This window comes from Balaenoptera ricei, chromosome 7, assembly GCF_028023285.1.
Source record: "Balaenoptera ricei isolate mBalRic1 chromosome 7, mBalRic1.hap2, whole genome shotgun sequence".
NCBI classification, from domain to species: domain Eukaryota; kingdom Metazoa; phylum Chordata; class Mammalia; order Artiodactyla; family Balaenopteridae; genus Balaenoptera; species Balaenoptera ricei.
Genome location: NC_082645.1, coordinates 95,542,299 through 95,561,967, shown reverse-complemented (window position 1 = coordinate 95,561,967; position 19,669 = coordinate 95,542,299). Strand labels below are relative to the sequence as shown.

The 19,669-nt window shown below is 33.9% G+C and overlaps 1 protein-coding gene across 1 annotated transcript in view; it reads right to left on the bottom strand.

The window, feature by feature from the left end:
* Nucleotides 1-19,669, bottom strand: part of CPS1 (carbamoyl-phosphate synthase 1) — a 395,122-nt gene that overhangs the window by 134,190 nt on the left and 241,263 nt on the right. The window contains exon 2 of the mRNA XM_059928619.1: nucleotides 5,240-5,386. Within this exon, the coding sequence (XP_059784602.1) occupies nucleotides 5,240-5,365 (126 nt within the window). The 5' untranslated portion in view covers nucleotides 5,366-5,386. The remainder of the gene's footprint in view (nucleotides 1-5,239; nucleotides 5,387-19,669) is intronic.

Here is a 19,669-nt window from a genome sequence, read left to right as displayed (position 1 = left end):
TCCGACTATAGCTTTTTCAAGGGTTTTATGGCAAGAAGCTCAACATGTCAAGACACTGTTGATGACAAACAAATAAGTCTATACCTTAGAAAGGGAGGTTATGAATGGTAGAGTACATAAAACAAAAATGTTCAAAAGAGAGGCCCCCTCCCAATTAATGAAATATTGTCCACCAAAAATATGTAGTTGCTAAATCATCTGAACTAATTCTACAACACCTCATTTGGGATTGGAACACAATTTATTATTTCAAAAATTTGGATTATCATGGATAAAATCCATCCTTAAAATGTATCTAGGGACTTCCCTGGTGGCACAGTAGTTAAGAATCTGCCTGTCAGTGCAGGGGACACAGGTTCAAGCCCTAATCTGGGAAGATCCCACATGCCGCGGAGCAGCTAAGCTCGTGCACCACAACTACTGAGCCTGCGCTCTAGAGCCTGCGAGCCACAACTACTGAACCCACGTGCCTAGAGCCTGTGCGACGCAACAAAGAGAAGCCTCTGCAGTGAGAAGCCCGCACACCGCAACAAAGAGTAGCCCCTGCTCACCGCAACTAGAGAAAGCTCACGCACAGCAACAAAGACCCAATGCAGCCAATAAATGAATAAATAAATGTATCTATATGTGGTAAAAGTCTAATACAATAATTAGTCTTGAAAATGCATAATAAATTTACCCCTACTCCCACCCCTAATATGTACAAAAAGGTTCCTATATAATAATGAATTCTATTTCCCATGAATGTCTTTAAAGCTACTACAATATAATTAAATGATTCTAATCGTAGGAGTTTTTGTAGTTGTCAATTTCTAATCAAATGACAACAGCTCCTCAAAGGTTGAGCTAAATAGCTATTTCTACGTTACAATCAGAATATAATATCTTACAAAATGAAAACGTTTCAAAAGGAATAGTGATCCTGGGGGTTCATTCATATCTGAAGTACCAGAGTGAAGGACACTTGGACTGTTAGGTTCCTGGCTTAACTGTAACACAGGTTACCATTTTTATAAATGAGTGGATTAATGTTAGAAGCAGTACTTATTGAATCCTTTTCTATTCATAAGGAACTTAACCTTTTCAACTTAATACCTTTCATTCCCAAATTTGCAAGTAAAAATAAAACTATTTAGTCTTAGTGACTTTCTAAGACTTGTGAACTCAGAATTTTTTAATTTGTAAGTTTCCTGCAGTCAGAGATTATCCACTTATTATCTATTTATTTCAACTTATTATTCTCCCTGTATACTCCCAGGGTACAAGTTTCATGTTTATTTGTTAAATAAATAAATAAATAGGATATTAAGATGTACATCCTAACTTTTGGAATTGAATTCAACATAGTGAAAAAAAAAATATCTGCTTCATAGTCCTTGAGTCTAATTCATTATAAGCAATATCTTCCTAGAGATAGGTTTGCTATTAAGGCAAAGGTGAAAAAATCATCAAAGATATTTGAGAATTTTTATCAGATATCTTGTCATTGTAATAATTTGTAGCCCACAAAAACATGAAGAAACTCTGATCTAACTTTCTATTAAGTCCTTCTACTAAAATGTATAGAATAGAATGTTTTTTAAGTATCAAGTTTTTACTTTTTGGAAATCAAGCCCTTGTCAGCTGCATCATTTGCATATATTTTCTCCCAGTCCATAGGCTGTCTTTTCATTTTGTTTATGGTTTCCTTTGCTGTGCAAAAGCTTATAAAACTGATTAGGTCCCATTTGTTTATTTTTGTTTTTATTTCTATTGCCTTGGGAGACTGACCTAAGAAAACTTTGGTATGATTATGTCAGAGAATGTTTTGCTTATGTTCTCTTCTAGAAGTTTTACAGTGTCTTGTCTTGTATTTAAGTCTTTAAGCCATTTTGAGTTTATTTTTGTGTATGCTGTGAGGGTGTGTTCTAGCTTCATCGATTTACATGTGGCTGTCCAACTTTCCCAATACCACTTGCTGAAGAGACTGTCTTCTTCATTGTATATTCTTGCCTCCTTTCTCAAAGATTAATTGTCCATAGGTGTGTGGGTTTATTTCTCAGCTCTCTCTTCTGTTCCACTGATCCATATGTCTGTTTCTGTGCCAATATCACATTGTTTTGATTACTGTAGCCTTGTAGTATTGTCTGAACTCTGAGAGGTTTATGCCTCCTGCTTTGTTCTTTTTCCTCAGGACTGCTTTAGCATTTCTGGGTTTTTTATGATGCCATATAAACTTTAGGATTATCTGTTCTAGTTCTGTGAAAAATGTCATGGGTATTTTGATACATATTGCATTAAATCTGTAAATTGCTTTAGGTAGTATGGCCATTTTAAAATATTAATTCTTCCAATTGAAGAGCATGGGGATATCTTTCCATTTCTTTGAGGGATGACTCAATTTCCATTATTAATGTTTTGTAGTTCTCAGCATACAGGTCTTTCACCTCCATGGTGAGGTTTGTTCCTAAGTTTTTTTTTTTTTTTTGATGTGATTTTAAAAGGAATTTTTTGTTTACATTTCCTTTCTGATATTTCATTGTTATTGTAAAGAAATGCAATCAATTTCTGTATCTTAATCTTGTACCCTGCTACCTTGCTGAACAGTTTTTACTTTTAAAAAATTTTATAGATTTTTAAGCACTGATCATGTGTGATGGTCACACAATTCTTGAAGTAAATCAAGAATTGTTTCCACACTACGGATGACAAAATTTGGGTTCAGAGAGAATATGTGACTTGACTAAGTTCAGAGCATTGAAAAATGCATAAGAAACGTTAGAATCCAAGTCTTTTTATTCCTATCCAGTGTGTTTTCCACTGCAAGGTACAACTGGCTGAATGTAATAATGAGCACTGAAAATTTTAGATACTAATAGAAAAAGATTACTATCTCTAGAGATTTCATATTTTATGGTAGTTGATCATTTATACCTTGATATCAAATTCCTTTAAAATGTAGAGTACCTTGAAATTCTTTCTTCTTCCTTATAAGTGAAATATAACTGTGCCTATTAACAAGGTACACTCTATAAATATTAGCTACAAACAAACGCATGAGGAAGGACCACATAAAAGTCCAAGTGCGTCACTGCTGTCGTCAAACCCACTCTCCTTGTCCGAAAGTGACCTCGAAAGACATTGAAAAGGCAACCCATTTACACTGCAGTGCTTATATATCTGATCCCAGGGTATCTTCCACAATCCATTTACTATCTATAACTGGCTATAATGTTATTAACCTTTAGTGACTAGTCTCATTGCCCTTCACTGACCATATATAACTATATCCTAATGATTTTAACTATCTTTAAAATGGGATACTCATATAAAAAGAGTAAGTTTAAATGTATCTTTCTAAGAGAATTGAGTTTTAAAAGTGAAGGCATGAAGAAAAATTGGTAGAGGACTGTTTCAAAATAAGTTCCCTTGGATTGCTGTAGAGAATTTTAATTCACTACTGTGAAGTTCAAGAACTTCTATTTTTCATGGCTGGCATTCCTCCAAAACTTTGGCCAGAAATGATTGAGGATGAGTAATGGCTTTTACACTGTGAAATGATGGCTTATTCTTCCTACAAACTTGTCATTCTTAGCTGTGAACTTTGGCAGACCCTTAAAACAGATCTGCCACCATGAACTAGAACTACTTTCACAGTGGACCATCCACATGATTAAACCATTTTGTTGTAGTTGTGGTTGTATAGAGCGCTTATTATGATAGTGGAGAATTGGCTTCTAGTATCAGTCACATCTATGCCATTTTAAGTAGTTACTCAATTTCTTTTTTTCTGATGTCTGATGGAGATACACCTAACTCTATCTACCTATTTTTGTGAGAAGAAAAAGATATTCCAAGGGACACAACTTCAAAGTCTTAAAAGACATGTCTAACTTTAGGCAATACAATTCATCACTATTTATTCTCTCTGAAGTGATATAGGAGTACCCTTGAGATATTACTAACACTAAACTGAAACCAAATATTCACTCTCATAGCTTATATGTAGTTACTCTATCTTTGATGATGGTTTAGAACATATCTCCTTTCTGGCTCTCTTGTTACAATTAAACTGAACCCAAGAAAATGGCTGTTCCTGGGTTTCTTAATTTAGAATGGTAGTTTCTTATACTTTCTCTTGAGATCTTGAGATCTCTTTTTCTTTCTCTCTCTCTCCCCACCATACCTACTCCTTCAGACCTCCTTTCTCTTTCTGTCTCCCTCTTCCTTCTGCTTTTTTTCACCCCTATTTCTTTCCCACGAGAATCTACGGGCGTTGCTTAGCCCTGCAGATATCATTTGGGCTAAAATCATACTGAATCCTTCCTTGAGCAATCTAAGCAATAGAAGCTGGGGAAGTATTTGTAGGATTTTTAGCCAACCCACTGAGCACACAAAGTATAAGCAGTACACTCAAAACTATTACAACCTATGTTTACATCAACAGCTAGAGTTTGTTTGGGTTTTTTTTCCTACTTCACTTTTTACAGCTCTTACTACTATAGAAGCAATATATTTAAAGCTACTGTGATTACTTAAATTTTATATTCACTAAAGATGATTTTCATTAGCAAAGTTCCCTTGTAGTAATTTCAGATTTCTCTGGGAATAAATGTCTTCATAAAGGTATAGGAAGGAACAGAAGTTCCTACAGGAATTTCATAACTCACTGGTGGGGGCGGGGGAGGAGCACTTAATGTTCTCCTCCTGAACCTGCTCCTCAGTTACAGATACATTCAGAGAGACAGGTTCATCAGCTGATAATTGCCTTAGTGTCTTAATCTGCAAAATAAATATAATAAATTTGTCCTTCTAAAAGAAGAGCTAAGAGGGAAAAGGAAAAAAGCAAAGGAAGTGTCTACATGATGATCTGTAAATATCAAAATTATGTAGATATTTTCCTCTCAACATTTTTTCCCAGAAAACTTTACAGTGAGCCAACACAGAATAGGGGTTAAACACACTACCTACAGCCATGTGGCTCATGTACATATAAACAACTCCATGCTTGAACCCAAAGTGTGAGCAATACTGTCTGGGCACAAGCAGAGCCCTGATAGCCTTCTGAAAAATTTGTTTTCTAAACAGAACACTTACTTTTTTACATATTCACAGGAATTGTGATCCTTCTTTATGTTGGGTGAAAATTAGTAAGTTAGTAGTTCAGAACGATGTTTTTCCTTTGTAAGTGACACCTTTGCTTCATGATAAACTACACCCCATACAATCTTATTGGAAACAATGAATACGGGAATAATACCTTGACAGAAAGGAGCCTGATGCCAGGTCTTGAAAATTTCCATGGATGGTGTGCAGTCACATTGTTTAAGCCAAAACCTGTCTTCAGGGTCTTCACCACTTTGCAAGCTGTCAAAATCCTCATCATTTTGAAGACGTTGATTTGTGACTAAAAATAAATGAAATTGCATATACTTTATGAGAATTTTGCTATAAGATTTTTAAATTAATGTGAAGAAAGCTGGGGGTGTACAATCTGGTGTTTAAGGCTGACTGCACAATGATCTTTGAAATTCCATTCATTCTGTCATTAAATGTCTTCGGCCATAGCTCCTCCTTCTCTTAAGCCCTCCTCCTGAGGTAATGTCCAGAGATGTTCCATGGACATGTAATACAAATTGCAACACATCAAACACTACCTTCTCCTGCTGAAATAATGCTAGTGTTGTGGAAAACCAGTCATCTGTCAAAGGAATTGCTTATGCAGCTGAATAGAATGATCTAGAAGCAGTGGACAACCTCAGGAATATCACTTGCCCTAAAAAGTAGCAACTTTCTAATAATGCTAAGGATCAAAGGTTTTTGCTTCTGTGAGATGTAATGCCTAATTTGCCTTACAAGACATTTTGAATTCCCAAAGAAACTGAAGACTTGCGACTTTCTGCTTGTAAAAGACAATGGAAATCACAGAGTAAAAAGGACATCAGAATAAGTTTTCTCCACAAATATAGAACAAACCTTTCTACATTGCGTTTTTTTTTTTTTGAGTTAATAGTGTATTATTACATTCTTACCATTGCATTGTTCTTTGTTCCAAATTTTAAAGCAATCAGTAATATCAACTAAAACACAACTGGAGCAAAGTAGCCTACTTCTATCCCTCTTAATTTTTCAATTTGTAAAAAGTATATGAAATAATGGTAAACATTGATTTTAATGAGTACACATTCCTAAGTCAAGATTTTTTTAGTTGTTTAATTGTTACATATAAAATTCTCAAAACGTGAATATTTGTGTTTCAACCTGAGTTGAAATTGATTCACTTAGCCCTCAATCCCATGTTTAATCAGGTAGTCAAAGGGTCTCATTGGCTGGAGGAAGCTCTCACTTAAGTCATGTGTTTATGTAGATTAGGAAGCTCTGCAGTATTATCCTTTGATATCCTTGCAAAGGAGGCCAAGAAATAAAGGTTTTTTCCTAGCACTTTTCACAATGGAAAAGATGACATAGAATGGCACAGAGATTGTAAACTTCATGATGTAGGATGAGTGCTAGAATTAAGTTGGGGGGGGGGGTTGAGGATTTTTTTGTTTTTAAGGAACAAAGTTTAAACTCCATCTTCTTCTGCCTTACTTAATGTATTCATGTATAAACATTCTCTGAAGCCAAACTGTTTCACAGCTCCTGGTGATAGAAGACTGAAAAAACAGTCTCAATCTAGTGTATATATTTAATAAAATAAGTAATATATGGTAGTGTGTCCAAATACAATGGAGAAAGAGAAAGAAAGAAAGAAAGAGAGAGAGAAAGGGAGAGAGAAAGGAAGAGAGAGAAAGGGAGAGAGAAAGGAGGAAAGAAAGAAGGAAGGAAGGAAGAAAAAGATCAACTCCCTTGTGCATGTTCAGTAAAATTTAAATATGTGATTATGTTGAACCATATTATCTTGAAGGATTCAAAGAGTATACCAAATAGATGCAGGGGAAAAAAGCAGAAGGGACAGCATGAGCAATAGCACAGATACATGAAACCATATGGCATATTAAAAAAAAAAAAAAAAAAGTTAAAACAGTCTGCTAAAGCCTAGGTGCACAGTACAGGTTAGGGAAATGAAGAGGAACCGTAACAAGGAAGATTATGTGTGCTTTAAAATGGTTGGTCTTAATCCATAAATAGTGTTCATGGTAGTCATGAAAGTGTTTTGAACAAAGGTGAAATTACTGTGAAAGAAAGATTATGGAAAATGAACTGAAGGAGGATGAAACTAACAGAAGAAAAACTCCCAACTCAAAGAACTAAGAGCTTAGAAACAGAACTTACTGGTTTAGACCAGTAAGTACGATAGGCCGTGGACTCACCCTTGTCTATATACATAAAAAATATAGATAGTGAGGATTTGTCTTTCTCTATAAGAAAAATAACATGTACTTATCACAAAAAAAATTTTAAGATGCACAATAAATTTAAATCAGTCATAGTCCCATTACCCAGAGGTACCCATGCAATGAACACTGTGGTATGTTTCCTCCCTTTATTCCCTACACTTTGAGGTACTAAGGAGTCCAGAACTTAAAGAAGGAAAGACATTAGTAAGTGACTTCATAACCACTTTTAACAGTTGACCAAAAAGCATGGTGAACTGAACATGGTTTTCCAAAAAGATGTCAACAACTTTAGGGTACAATTCCATAACTCTAGAACCTAAAGAAAAATATAAGCCTGAGAATTGTAATGGGCTTTCACTTTTGTCAGTAAAAGGTCCTGGATGTAGGCTATGGTCCATGTTTCTAGTCACCATAATAAAAGAGGAAAGGGCAGAAGATTTGGAGAGTTTGGTTAAATATTCTGAAAATTCATCCATCATGATTCTACAATTATCTCAGGAATTGGAAAGACCAATAAATTAAATGGTGGGTAGTTTCAGATTTGAGTGTTCAGGGTGGACTGAAATCTACAACCAAACTGAAAAAGAAAATTATGTTAGTTAGTGAGGGAGTTTACATTTGGATAGATCAAAGGGGTGAGGTGATAAGAGTTGATTAGTAGTGAATATGAAAGTCATAAAGATAGCAGAAATATTACACTTTTGTGAAAGACATTTTTTCAACACACTTTAAAAGAAAGTATTTTTCAAGTTGGAATGATTTTTTTCTCTGATCCCATTTACATGGTCCTCCTCTCACATAAGCTATCCGCATACAACTAAGCAGGGTAAAAGCATGCACACATGTACACACAGAAGGTTGGCGGAATCTGTATTTGAAATGTATTTTGTATGAGCCAGGTCATTAAGGGTTCTCTAATCTTATAAGTCACTCACTCAAAACAGCAAAATACTGTTTATGAATTTAGCCCTTCTTTTCTACTGATACATTTATTATAGTTATCACAGTTTACAGCATTAGGCTATTTTCCTCTGTACAACCCCATATGGAAAATTAAGAATTATTCAAACTAAACATTTCTCAGTATTGATGGAGTAAGTAACATTCTAGTACTTTTTAATCTAGTGCTGATAAAGCATTTTATTTCCTCCATAAAGTGGAAAATGCATATATATATATATAATATATATATATGAATAAATATGTATTTATGTGTTTATGCAGAGAGATTAAAATATGTATGTATATATAGAGAGAGAGCAAGAAAAGTATCCTTACCTAATACAATTATTTATCATTTCGTAAGAGAAATGAAAGCATTCAGCCTTCCAAATCCCTGAGAAGACTTAATTTGATGAATTTGTCATTAGGATATCTGGTATTGAAAATGGTGCTATATCCAGCACTAAGTGGTAGTTATTTTCCTCTGTTACTTAGAGAAATTTGGAAAACACTGAAAAATAGATAATAGCCTACTCCCAAAACATAACCTCTGTTAATATTTTAGCATATCTTCCTCTAGCATTTATTTCTATATACAAGTCATAATTTTGAAAACAGTGATCAACTTGCGTTACGCTTTTGTGAGGTAATATTATATTTAAGGTATGTTCAATGTTATTACATGTTCTTTTCAAACCTTAATTGAAATGGCTACAAAATATTTCATTTTCATTGCTTCTATTGTTGCTACAAAGCATATCAATATTGCCATTTTTTATAAATATTGCCAAATTTCTCTTCAAAAAGAATGTACCCATCTACATACCAATCACAATGTGAATGTCCCTTTCAATACACCCTTGCCAACTCTAGGTGTTATCTTTCATTTGCTTATTTGAGCACAGGAAATGATATTTTGTTTTCATTTGAATTTTAAATTACTAGTGAAGTCGAACACTTCCATATGCCTTTACTTAGTACTATTTCTCCTTTTTTTCTTACATTTTTTTGTTCCCATTAATCCATTCCCATTAATGATCAAGAAAGCCTCTTAAAAGGAAACGTAAAGCAACACTGATTGACAGCCTGTATTTCTACTAATTTCAAGTGTCCTCTTCATTTGGACGATCCATTGATATAAGTAAGGGAGACCTGCTACCATTTGGGAAAAATTAGACCAGCTCATCCTGAATAATAAAGGCTTTAGGTTTTGGAATACAGAGAAAATAATGGCATTAGTAATTCCTTCTTAAAAAGTACAGAAACTGCCAACAGCTTTCTTGAAGTGTGTCTTACTAAGGAATGAATAGAGACAACTCTAAGAAAGTGATGCATCTTTCAAAAAGTCTCTAATATAGCAAGCATGCAAGAGGTGCTTCTGAAAAATGATTGAATGAATGAATTGGTTCCTGTGTACTGAGTTCCTGCCTGATCAATGACATTTATTTAAGCAGAAAAATAAAATTATGTCAGATGAACATAAGAGGAAGTAAAGATGCTTTGGAATAGGAAAAGAGAGCTGTCAATTAAGAATTATACAAAAGACGATAAATTTAAGGCAAGAAGCAAGGTACGTCTGGAGAGCAAATAAACTCAGAGTAGAAGAAAATAAAGAACCACCCCCTTCAAAAAAGAAGTTCTATTTTGTGTTTGAGCAGGGATGCATGAAGATAGAATAGAAAAGGTAGAAGTGATTATTATGGTTCAATTCTGATTTTTATTAGCCTAATATAACAAGGAACACTGTCACAAGTGGGGATATGGACAAAAAAGGGCTACTCTTTGAAGAAAAGTGGTGTGGATTTGTACCTACATAAAAAAGCAATCCCACTACTGGGCATATACCCTGAGAAAACCATAATTCAAAAAGAGTCATGTACCAAAATGTTCACTGCAGCTCTATTTACAATAGCCAGGACATGGAAGCAATCTAAGTGTCCATCGACAGATGGATGGATAAAGAAGATGTGGCACATATATACAATGGAATATTACTCAGCCATAAAAAGAAATGAAATGGAGTTATTTGTAGTGAGGTGGATGGAGTTAGAGTCTGTCATACAGAGTGAAGTAAGTCAGAAAGAGAAAAACAAATACAGTATGCTAACACATATATATGGAATCTAAGGAAAAAAAAAAAAGATCATGAAGAACCTAGTGGTAAGACGGGAATAAAGACACAGACCTACTAGAGAATGGACTTGAGGATATGGGGAGGGGGAAGGGTAAGCTGTGACAAAGTGAGAGAGTGGCATGGACATATATACACTACCAAACGTAAAATAGATAGCTAGTGGGAAGTAACCGCATGGCACAGGGAGATCAGCTTGGTGCTTTGTGACCACCTAGAGGGGTGGGATAGGGAGGTTGGGAGGGAGGGAGATGCAAGAGGGAAGAGATATGGGAACATATGCATATGTATAACTGATTCACTTTGTTATAAAGCAGAAACTAACACACCATTGTAAAGCAATTATACTCCAATAAGGATGTTAAAAAAAAAAAAAAGCATACTTTCTCTCATCATAGAAACTAGGATAAGCTGGTAGAAAGATTCCTCAAATAAAGTTTGGCCAGGGAGAAGATTTGTCAATAATGACAATAGATGTTAGGTTGTTAGATGATGAGGTTTTTTAATAACCAGATGTCTTTGAAAATCCAATCAAGTAAGACACATTCATTAAGGTCCAGTTGGCATTTTGAGGAATAGAAGGTGAAGAACCAAGTTCCTGAATGTGCTTATCAATCTAACATTTGATAGCATAAAGGTTGAAGTGTTTCAAAGGAAGGTGAAAAAATGAAGCTGGAAAAGAGACCTTGACCCCATTTGTAAAAAAATCTTAAAGAGAACAGGTTAGTTGGTACAAGCAGCATGTGTTTGTAAAGAATAAATCTTATGATACCAATTTCCTGCCTTTAAAAAAGAGACATTATTACCAGACTATGTAGAAACGTTAGACGTAACCGACTTTAATTCACAAGCATTGAGTATATATTCTAGACCATTATTAGGTGCATACACATTTGCTGGAGAATGTATGTAAATGTAGGAGGGTGTAGTGAATTACCCAGTGAGTAAAACAAGCTTTCTATGATTTGTGGGATTAGAAGAGCAGAGTGGACAATGCCTTAGAAAGTTGATTCAGAATTCACAGTGACCTTGGCAAACTGAAGACATAGTCAAACACAAACAGATTAAAGTACAAGCAAAGGGAGGTCAAGTGTAAGTTAGTCCAAAAAGAGGAAGAAAAACAAGCTACAAATACAAGTTGTAGAGGACTGATTATATAGAAGTAGGTCAAAAAGCATATGTAGCAGTCATACAGTATAGCAACTGCCCAAAGTTAGTCATAATAAGCTGTAATCATTAAAGTTGTAAATCATTGAATCATAAATTATACAAAGAAGGAAGAATTTAGAGTGAACTTTAAGAAAGAAAACTCAAAGTCACTAGAAAGTTAAATATTAAATAACTTGAAACACAAAAAATAAAATTTTGACATTGAGATAACTATAAATTTAAAATCATGTCATGTAGGATTCCTAATCAAAAGCTTTCAATCTTCCTAAAAGTCTAAAAAATTTTTAAAGAGGAAATTCTTGGGTAATAAGTTTTAAAAATCCTACAATAGAAGCTAAAACATTGGAATTTATAACCACAATATATTAGCATATACCTATATCTATATAGAGAGATATATACACCATTTACTATTATGCCAGTAAGTGCAAATAAGTATTTAAATAAATCAATTTTAATGAGTCCAATGATGATAAATATGATCCTGCTTGACAGAGGTACTTGCCATTTTTTGATCACCTACTAAGTGCCATCCCTTGAGCTAAGCACTTGGAATGCCTTTTTTGCTAATCTTAAAAGCAATCTCTGTACTAAATGTAGCTAATAATATCACTATGTCATAGATGAAGATGGTGAGTGTGTCCCAGAGAGTTTAGCTTGCCCATGATCACACAGCTAATAAGTTGCAAAGCCAAGATCAGAACTCAGCTCTTAGCCAACGTCCATTCTTTTTCCAGCATGTCAAGTATATCTGGGAAAAGCAGAGGCAACAACATGAAATGACTTAGAAAGAGTAGGCTGGTTAAGATCAATTTCGCAGAAAGAATACATGATTGTAGAAGTTGCAATGCTCAGAAATACCATGACATTACCTGGAAATGGATAAAATGTAACTTCAGTAAAAATCAAAGAATGAGAAAGAAGAAAGTATCCATAACTTCTTTGATTTATTGTTATGTTTAAAATTAAAATAATATAAAAAATGAAGAAGGTAATATAGAAATAAAACTATAATTTTTTTCCAATAATCTATCTAGTAGAACTAATTGGCCTGGGAGTCATACTTCTAGTTAGCTAACTGATTCAGCCCAACTTACCTAAAATAGCAAAGGAAATTTTATATTTTTCTGTGTTACATCCTATTGCTTTAAGTTACTTACTTCAGAATCTGAATAATTTAATGCCATTGAATTTTCATGATTGCTCATAAAGTTAGAATTGCTAAATGAATAACCTATTCAGGAACTATTTACTGAGTGCTTTCTATGTATCAGATGCTGTATAACAGGAAACAGGATTGTTTTCAACTAAAAGATACTCTGTAGGAAATTAATCTCTTTTTAAATGTATTGCCTAAACTATCATCAAACAGAGAACATAATAATTATGTAATAGTTTTATATACCTGAAAGTGATTTTTAAAATCATCTTTTCTAATTGCTGTTTTATAGATATAAGAAATAGATATCTAAATAAGCCAAAGTTATCTCATTATTTTTGAGTTAATACCAAATCTAAAGCCTTTAGTAGAAATCGCTGTAGAAAAGTAAGTTCCTAACAATTACTACCTTTCAAATAGAAATAATTTTGTAAATGATGGAACAGTTAGTGAAAGAGACTAACAACTACATAAATCAAACTCTACACTTAATTTTGGCCTAAACATGCCTACAACATAAATTTCATAAAATGGAATGACTAATTCATTAGGCAATTGTCACTCTAAAGAGTAAAATATTTCTAAGGAAAATTAAACAATTTAATTCATCACCAGCCTTTTTTGCACAATGATTATCACTGCAACAAAATCATCTTGTGCTGAACAGAACAAACAGCTCTGATGGGCTTGTTAATTCTTAACTTTTGCCAAGAGTAAACACGAAAGATTTTGCAAGGCTCTAAAGAGCAACCCTAGCCATGAGGAGGGGTTACCCATGGTACTCCAGGTCATGTGCTGGGAGAGTACTGGATCCTCTTTAAATTAAATATATTTGAGGATCACAAAGAAGCAAGTTGTGCAACGTGTCTTGAAATTTCCGACCTCGTGAAGTAAGGGGCGGCAGGTTACATGGGAATGACGTAGAAGACTTTTTTTTCTAAACTAAAAACAGGTCACCCACGCACATTCCTACTCTACCCCCTTTATAGTATATTTGTTACGTTAAATCTGATTTCTTTCATGACCTCTCCTGGACCAAGTTCCCTTGAAAACTTGGTCCAGGAAGGTATATTCTGCCCTCCTAACTATCAGATCACCACTCTCACAAACAGTAAAGTTCCATCTTTCTAAACTAGTATTGCAAATTTCCATGAATGGACCACACAGCTATTTCTTCTTCCAGATTTGGAGATTCCTAAATTGGGTCATTGAAAGGTGGGGTGCCTTTTTTTATTTTATCGAGGTTAAAAACTTTTGGAGGAAAGTAATGCTGTAGAGGGAAAAAAGAAAAACAAGAAGGAGACAGAGAAGGGGAGAAAGAAGAGGAGGAAAAAAAATCTTCATCCTTCAATGCTACAAACTGCTAACAGTCAAAAATGCCTGTTTGGATTTTAACTGCTGACATTCCCTGGGGTGTTGAAGAATTAAGTGTTTTATTCTGGTATTGTTTATTTGATGTCATTTACTTTTAACCTCTACTTGACTTAATCAAGATCATCCTCAGCTGAAAGGAAAAGGGAAATATATAATGTTGTTGCTATTGGACTCAAGGGATTGATTATTTCAAGAGAACATTCTTGAAAGCTTTGCAGACCGAAAAAGCATGGGATTGAGCATTAAAAAGTTGCAGACTGTGTCAAGGTTTCAAAAATTTGTTTTTAAAAGCTAATTGAATGGGATTAGAAGTTGAAGTTAATCAGTAATAATAAAAATTCGACAAAAGAAATGATTAGACATTTTGTAAAAAACAGTAAGACAAATGAAAGAAATAAAGTTGTATAAAGGAAGAAGTATTATCACCATGTTACTTACTATGGATGGGACACCAATATGTAACTTGGAAAAAAAAGGGTTGTCAAGTTAGAAAATATTTGTACTAAAATTGGTGACTGCATTCCTCAAATTATTAAAGACCTTACTTAAAAAGTCACTTGTCCGTACATGTCTGTTTTTCTACCATTAATTAACTGGATTAATTATTACTTGATTAATTAATCAATACTTCTTTATTATAACAAAACAAAGAGAGTTTTTAGGGACATAGATTAGTTATAAATTATTGCTACTCCCAACACAAACCAAGGATTCTCTCAAAAATATATCTCGTTCTTCTCCAAATTTGCAAATAGTAAAATTATACATCCTTTAGATAAATTGATTGTGTGATAAACCTTTACATAAAAGACAGGTCTTTTATTAGGACAATTTTTTTCTTATTTTTCTATTCATATAAGTTTTGAAGAATTAATAGCTAATGAAAATTACTGAAACCTTCAACTAAAGTTCTTTTAGGGGTGTCATTTAATTTCCCTGTTCACATGCAAATCAGAGCACCTGTGATCTAATGACCATTCTGTTAACATTATATGAAAAGAATTGCTATCCACTAGACTACATAACTCTCATCTTTCATTTTTAATGTACAGCGTAAGAAAAATTAGAAATTTCTTTATTGTGAAGATATCCCGATACATATCTTGCTAATACTTAAAAGCAATTGAAATATCACAGTGAACTGAGAAAACAGAACTCAAGTCCAAGAATAAACTTTTTTAATGACTCAAAATTAAACTCCTGAATTGGCTGCATATTTTGCAAATTGTCTTTGCCTTTAACTCTCTGTTTAGAGACCAGAATCAATTTCAATGAAAATCAGTCTTTTAAAGAGAAAATACTTCTTTTAAAATAATGTTTACCTTTAAATAAAAATTGTTTATCATGTTAACTGACAAAAAATGACCAAATACATCTATGAAGCACCATCATTTTTTTAGCTGTTATTTTCAGTCCTTGCAGTTTATAAGTAGAGTCTTTGGCTCAGTTCCTGGACAGACACAAGGATGTAGGGCAGGGACGGTAACAGGCCCAGATGGCTCTTGAACATTGAAGGTAGGACATACAGCTATTTCACAATGATACTATAAGAAATAAAAGCGAAGTCCTATGCAAAAGAGGGGTGGGATAGGGAGGGTGGGAGTGAGAGGCAAGAGGGAGGAGATATGGGGATATAGGTATATGTATAGCTGATTCACTTTGTTATAAAGCAGAAACTAACACACCATTGTAAAGCAATTATACTCCAATAAAGGTGTTTTAAAAAAAAAAATTAACACTGAAGACTAAGACTGACTCCTGGCCGAGACTAGAGCCATTCAGTAATAGGAGGGTCCAGTTCTACTGATGTTCATTTACCACCTTCAGCTATGGCCAGCAGCTAGAATCCAAGGCATCTTAGTATTCCCCATCTCTGATTACCTTTTTCTCTTCTTTTCCTCATCCTGCCACACAAATTTCACCAGAGAAAATGCTTAGGACATGATAGAACGAGTACAAGGAACAAGAAAAAAAGAGGAGTCAAAGGAAGAATGTGTGATTATAAGACTATACATTTAAAATATGTAAATGAATCTCACAGTGACTTGACACACTGCCAATGGTGTCAAAGACCACACAACTTCTGTCAACTGAAGTTTTCTCTTTATAAAGTTGAGTTGATAAAGAAAACTATGAGGAATAATTAACAAAACAGATTGTGAATCATTTAGCCAACATAAGATGATGCAGTATTTTACTTGATGAAGAAATGTGAGGCTGTACATTTGTTAGATTAATTTTCTCAACTTTTCTATATCCTGTCAATCCTTCAAAGCCATGTGAAATCCTACTTCATGAACTTTATCTACATCTTGTTTGTACCATAGTTAAGTTGCTATTTACATACTCTTATTTCATATATTTTCCTGATTAAAATCATTAAATAGCTCCACATTGCTTCTTGACTACAGTATAAAGCTAAAAATACAATATATACTCTTTTCCGCTATTTTAGGCTCTTTTATACATCATTCATGTTGTGTGATCCAAAGTAGTTTCTCCATTGTCTCCGTTTTATATGAACAAATTGGAAATAGTAGCAACTGTGACCTCTCATAGGCCATAACTCGTTCCTTCAATATTTATTGAAGGCCATTTATATGCCAAGGACAATGCTAAATTTTAGAATAGAAATAAGACTCGAACACAGACTTGTCCCCCAAAAGCTCACTCTTGAAAAGCCTTTCAGGTTTATTCTTAAAAAGAGATATGACATCTATTTTCTACTCTCAAGACTGAGCAATAAAGAATAACAAAAAGAACTGAAGACCTAAGAAACTCAAGACCTGTGAGACCCAAGCATAACATTCCAAATCAATATTCCTCTCCAGCAGCACTCCCAGGATAAAATGCACTTTATGAAGTAAAAACCCCTCATATCATCTTTCACTTTCCAAAGGAGTTGACCCACACCTTAGAAGTCACTTCAGATCCAACAACTTCTCAAGAGAACAAAAAGAATAACGCTTCTTCACCAGCCAATTTTGACTAAAGGGTGTAGTGATCAACACTGAACTAATTAACGAGAGAAAACTGAATATCCACTCCACATGTAACTACAAAGAACAAGGAATAAACCATAAACTCTCACATTAATGTCTTTAAGAAACCAAATGCTTTCTGAAAAACACATGAAAGAGAAATTTATGATAAAACGCATTTTAAATAAGTTTAGGTTAATATTGAATTATAAACACTTAAGGCCTAATATTTAAAAATAGCAAATTTTAAAATAAATAAAATCCCAAACACCCATGAAATTATAAATGTATAGCTACTATAACACTCAATAGGAATACCAAAATATATTTAATTACTAAATGGTAGAGAAAAAAGTAAAGGCTCATACCCAATTTATATTAAAGTTACAAGGGTTTAAAACTCAGGAATAATAAAATTTCTCAAGAGCGCCTCATCAGAATCCAATGAATTACTCAGCTCACCACTGTTCCTTCTTTTCCAAATCTTGAATATGAGCAGCTAAGAAAAGATGAGCCACATCAAAATCAAAACAAACAAACTTTTGACTGCTAAAGCTTATACACAGGATGACTGGAAACAGGATTGCCATGTCCAGGCCCAAGTCAGCAAAGTCCTTTTTTAAGGAGATTAATCTCTTTCTTCAGGCTTGAAAACCTTGTGCTATGTCTGGGAAAATAACTACTCCACTACCTTGATACTGGACTCTGTGCTTCTTCCAGAGCTAAGATAAGAGACTTTTCCTTATCTCCTCTGAAGAAAATACATGGCTCCAAAGTCCAGGAGACAGGTTATATTCTAATACCAATAGAATTAGAGGCCTTGCCAGATCACCTGACTTAGAATTAGTAGGGAGGGCGAAAAAATAAAAAAGTACTAGACACTTTAATTCAATTAAGAAAATTCTTCAAATTAACATATTTCTTCAGTAAATACATTCCTAAATATCTTGATAAATTTCAAGGTGAAATATGACAACCATTCTTTTACATACTTAATATATTGTACTTCAAAATATCACACCACACTTTGACTTAACCAGCAGAAATACACTCCAATTTTATTTGCAATTATATTTCAAGGCTGATGTCATTTTTCTTCTACTTCAAGGATTATCTATACACTCAAACTAATGTGAGGAAAATTCTTGTTAAAGCCAGTTGAAAATAATTTATGGCTTTAAACATATTTTAAGTAATATTTACGTGTATGAATGGTACCTGAAGAGTTAAGTAAAAGGTTACACAAAATGTTTCCCTAGAAGGACTCAAAGCATTCTGGTTCCTATTAATCTTCCTTCCATATGTTAAAGTCTTAGCAATCAGCAGAATTAGGATTTTTAATATTAAGTGTATAAACCTTTCTTCAAATGAGGATGAAAAACATAACTGTTTATACAAGTCAACTCAAAGCCCCAGAATGAAGCTGTAACATGAATTAATTCTACCACAGTGACTGTTATTTAACCTTTGTCCTTATCATTTTCTCATAAGGAAATTGAGAAAGATTAATGACCATGAAAAAAAGAGTTCTTGGCCTAAAGGTGTATCTCATCAAATGTGCTATGTGCAGAGAAGGAATATTTATAGTACTACATTTCAGAAGGAATTTTCCAGTTTTACAAACCTAATGATGTGGATATATTCCCAACATGTTTTCTTTAACCACTAACAAGTGTGCAAAATGCTAAACTAGTTAAGAAGTAGAGGCAAATTCTATCCCTGGTTCTGTTGTAAACTTGTTCTATTCTTAGCCAAGTCAATTAACCTTTCAATATCCCAGTTTCTCTAAAAACTGGGCAAGTCAATGCCACATAAGTGACAGAGATGTGTGAGTTAATGAGAGAATATCTACCAAGGCTATGATCTCAGAAGAGAGCACAAAAGAACATCAATTTGATTAAACATCAAATGACCTTATATTAATAGCCTTAATAGAATTGTTAAGGGATAACCAGAGAACACGTGAGTGTTTCTTGATCCTCTGATTTTGTATGTCTAATTTATTCATCATTTATCCATTCATTCATTTATTCATTCAACAAGTTGAGTATATTTTACCACATACCCAATACTCCATTAGGCAATGATGAAGTGAACTGACATGGCCCCAAACCTCATGATACCTCATAGGAGATGTTTGCAAATATGAATGAATCAGGGCTTTCAGTGTATTAAGACAGTTTAGTAATTAATCACATAGCATATAATTACAAATTATATTACAATGTATAATTACAACTCTACAGGAGAAAAGCAGGGTATTTAGCTAGAAAATAATAGTGGAGAACAAAATTTAGATTCGATGGTTAGAAACAGTCTGAGGAAGTGATATTTAAGCTGAAATGGAATGATTCATATTAATTAAATGGGTAATGTTAGAGGAAAAGTATTCTAGCCAGAGGGAACACCATTCATGAAGACTCTTAGCTGGGAATTGATGATACCTTCTAGGGACTGATTGGTGGGATAAAAGGATGCTGAACAAGGGAGGAGTATGACATGAAGAGATCTGAGAGATAGACTCCAGCTCCTGTAGGGGTTAGTAGGACATGTTAAGGTGTAGATTTATCATTCATAGTACAATAGGAAGCCA